We start from the raw sequence: 3586 nt of genomic DNA, 5'->3' as shown, positions 1-3586 counted from the left end.
TCTCCCAATCTAATCCTACTTAGTTGTCTTGGTTTCATAAACATACCTGTCATGTTTATCTGGTTTTCACTCACGTAATGTGTTCATGAATTAGTCTTTTCAGTCTTAGAAACTTGTACATTCTGCACAGAAAGTCAGAAACTCAGAAACTTATACAGTCTGCAGTGGCGATGGAGGGAGGAGGAGAGGAGCAAGAGCTGGCGCTTGGCGCTGGGGCCGGCCATGGCCGCGGACAGCTTAGCGGCAGAGGAGCAAGTGCAGCAGCTCCGCCAACATCTGGATTCGGCCGAGGCCGAGGTTCAAGCAGAGGCCGAGGTTCAAGCATTGGCAAGAACAACAAGAAAAATGGTATTATACTATTGTTTTATGATTTTTCAGTTCACGAATCATTACTTCATTAACATCTTAAATTATTAGAAAGACAGTAAATCAGTAATAGAGTATGCTAATTTGACAAGTAATTTTTCTGCAGACTTGAAGAATTATTTTACAACTTTGAGTGTTGGTTCAAGTTCAACTGGCAGCCGCCCAAGCACTAATGAAAGTGCCAACGCCACTACTTCAACGGCGGGAGAAGTTGTTCAAGAAAATGAAGCTATGCAGTCTGTAGCAACAGATTTAGCACATGTTGATATTGGTGTTGATGATGCACAACCACCAGAACCACAACAACGGCCACAGGAAGAAGAACAACAAGAAGATGACGGTATCAGCCTTATCACAGAATTTGACCCGCATGTTCATATTGTAGCTGATCCAAATCCAGCTCTTAGAATGCCAATTGAAAGATTTCATCCTAATGTTCAATCAGATGTTAGAAGGGCTTATTTATTGAAAGGTCCGACACAACCCATTGGACATAATTTTCCTCGCAAGCGTGTTGGTAATGATTGGAGACAATTTCTCCCAAAATGGTTTAAGGAACATGATTGGCTAGAGTATAGTGTGTCCAAGGATGCAGCATTTTGCTTCTATTGTTATCTTTTTAGGCAAGAAGCCGACCATGAGAAATTTGGTCATGTGGTTTTCACAAAGACAGGGTTTAATGATTTTAAACATGCATATAGAGGATTTCCAGGTCATGTTGGAGGAGTTTCTAGTTGCCACAATAAAGCTAGATTATGTGCCGAAGATTTTAAGAATCAAAGAGCAAGTATTACCCATAAGATTGATGCTAATACCAAAATAGCAGAAATGCTCTATGAAGTTCGCTTGACTGCTGCTCTAGATGTTGCAAGCTTTCTCATTGCACAGGGTCATGCTTTTCGTGGCAATGACGAATCTGTCACCTCTCTAAACAAGGGCAATTTCCTAGAAATGATTGATTGGTACAAAAACAGGAATGATGATGTGAGGGTTGCATATGATGAGTTATGTCAAAATAATGCCCGCATGACTTCTCATCAGATTCAGCAAGATATTACACGGAGTTATGCTGAAGAGGTCACTGAAGTAATAAAAGAAGAAATTGGGGATGGCTATTTCTCAGTTCTAATTGATGAATCTCGCGATATCTCAGTAGCAGAACAAATGGCTGTGCTTGTGAGGTTAGTAATTTTTTTTGAAGTGCTTTATGTTTCTGGGTGACTTGTGAGGTTAGTAATTATTTTTTAAATGCATTATGCAGATTTGTGAACAAAAAGGGAATGGTTGTGGAAAGATTTTTGGGTTTGCAGCATGTCGAAGATACAACATCAAGTTCCCTAAAGAAAGCTTTGACTGAGATTCTTGCTGCCCATGGTTTACCTATTTCTAGACTAAGAGGCCAAGGATATGATGGTGCTTCAAACATGAGAGGTGAATTCAATGGTTTGCAAAAACAGATCCGTGATGAGAACCCTTATGCATTCTATGTTCATTGCTTTGCTCATCAATTACAGTTGGTTATTGTTTCCGTTGCAAGTTGTTGCTCCTCTTTTGATGATTTCTTCAACTATGTGGGTTTAATTGTCACCAGTACTAGTGCATCTTGTAAGAGGAAGGATAAATTACAAGCACAACATTGTGAAACCATTATAGCAAAGTTAGAGAGTGGTGAGATTCTAAGAGGGAGGGGAAGGAATCAAATGACAAACTTGCATAGACCAGGAGATACAAGATGGGGTTCTCATTATATAACATTACTTCGTATTGAGTCAATGTGGGATTCTGTAGTCAAGGTGTTAGCCATGATTCATGAAGATGAACGTAATCCTAGCCAAGCCGGTGGTTTGGTGCACAAAATGGAAAGCTTTTCCTTTGTTTTAAATATGAAGTTGATGTTGAAAGTGTTCCGTATTACAAATGAGTTGTCTCTTCTTTTTCAAAGAAAAGACCAAAACATTGTTGAGGCCATGTCATTGCTTATTGATGTGAAAGCACGCTTGATCAGTTTAAGAAATGAAGGCTGGGAACAATTATTGGAAGAGGTCAAATCATTTTGTGTTGCAAAAGAAATTCTAATACCAAATATGGAAGAGGCAATACCAAGATGGGGCAGATCAAGGCGTGATGGCAACTTAATCACTCAAGAGCATCATTACCGTGTTGATACTTTCCTTGCTGCACTTGATGCTATAATCATGGAGATGGATCATCGCTTCAATGAGGTATCATCTGAGTTGCTTGTTTCATTTGCTTGTCTTGATCCAAGAGAGAACTTTGCTAGGTTTGATGTTGAAAAGATTGCTCGGATAACTGAGATCTATGATCAAGATTTCTCTATTCGTGATCGTGATAATATAAGGGAAGAACTTGAGACATTCCTTGTTCATGTGAGTAGAGTTGATGATTTCAAATCTTGTCATGACCTTGGAAGCTTGGCTACAACAATGATTGCAAATAAGAAACATATCCTTTTTCCATTGGTCTATCGCATCATTGAGTTAGCATTGATCCTACCTGTGGCAACATCTTCAGTTGAAAGAGCCTTCTCAGCTATGCACTTCATCAAGACAGCTTTGCGGAACAAGATGGGTGATGAATGGCTCAATAACTTGTTAGTGTGCTACATTGAGAAAGGGATCTTCAAGGAACTTGGTATTGATAAAGTTAAGAAGAGGTTTCAATCTATGAAAACCCGAAGAGTGAGCTTGCCAAAGAGCCCTCGACGTCATCAACATTCTTAGTCCTTCACCACTAGTAAGTATTTTCTCATTATGTCCATTATTGATTGAGGGCTACAATTATTTTATTGTTACTCGCTAAGACGCTAATTGATATTCATTCAATTTACAGGTTCATCCATTCTTAGTTATTTCACTTATTTGTAATTTGCAATGTATGGATCAACATCAACTAATCAAGAACTAGTTTATTCTTCAAATTTGAGGTAACATCTTTTGTTTCTCGTCTATTTTTCGTCGTCATGTGTGATCGTAGCGTTTTTGCCATGATTTGTGTGATTATAGTATGTGAATAAGGTACATTGTGAATACGATATCTTTTTGGTTCATTTTCTGGTTGAAATTCGCCCCACCTATAATTTTTTCCTGGCTCCGTCATTGGATGAGCAGATGGTGGTTTGTCGCTCTCCAAGACATTCGCCATCTACATGGACAGGCCGGCCATTATTTATTAATCTACAATTATGCAACTACCCCACAGC

The 3586-nt window shown here is 39.0% G+C and overlaps 1 protein-coding gene across 1 annotated transcript; it reads left to right on the top strand.

Annotated features, from left to right (window-relative positions):
* Window positions 1-221: 221 nt before the first annotated feature.
* Window positions 222-3328, top strand: LOC136524845 (uncharacterized). Its single transcript, XM_066518086.1, has 4 exons — window positions 222-348; window positions 473-1547; window positions 1628-3120; window positions 3217-3328. Exons 2-3 carry the CDS (start codon window positions 598-600, stop codon window positions 3105-3107), a joined length of 2430 nt encoding a protein of 809 aa, XP_066374183.1. The 5' UTR covers window positions 222-348; window positions 473-597; the 3' UTR covers window positions 3108-3120; window positions 3217-3328.
* Window positions 3329-3586: the final 258 nt, after the last annotated feature.

This window comes from Miscanthus floridulus, chromosome 18 (assembly GCF_019320115.1).
Source record: "Miscanthus floridulus cultivar M001 chromosome 18, ASM1932011v1, whole genome shotgun sequence".
Lineage (NCBI taxonomy): Eukaryota > Viridiplantae > Streptophyta > Magnoliopsida > Poales > Poaceae > Miscanthus > Miscanthus floridulus.
The sequence above is the reverse complement of the archived record's forward strand: the minus strand, read 5'-3'. Positions and strand labels throughout refer to the sequence as shown.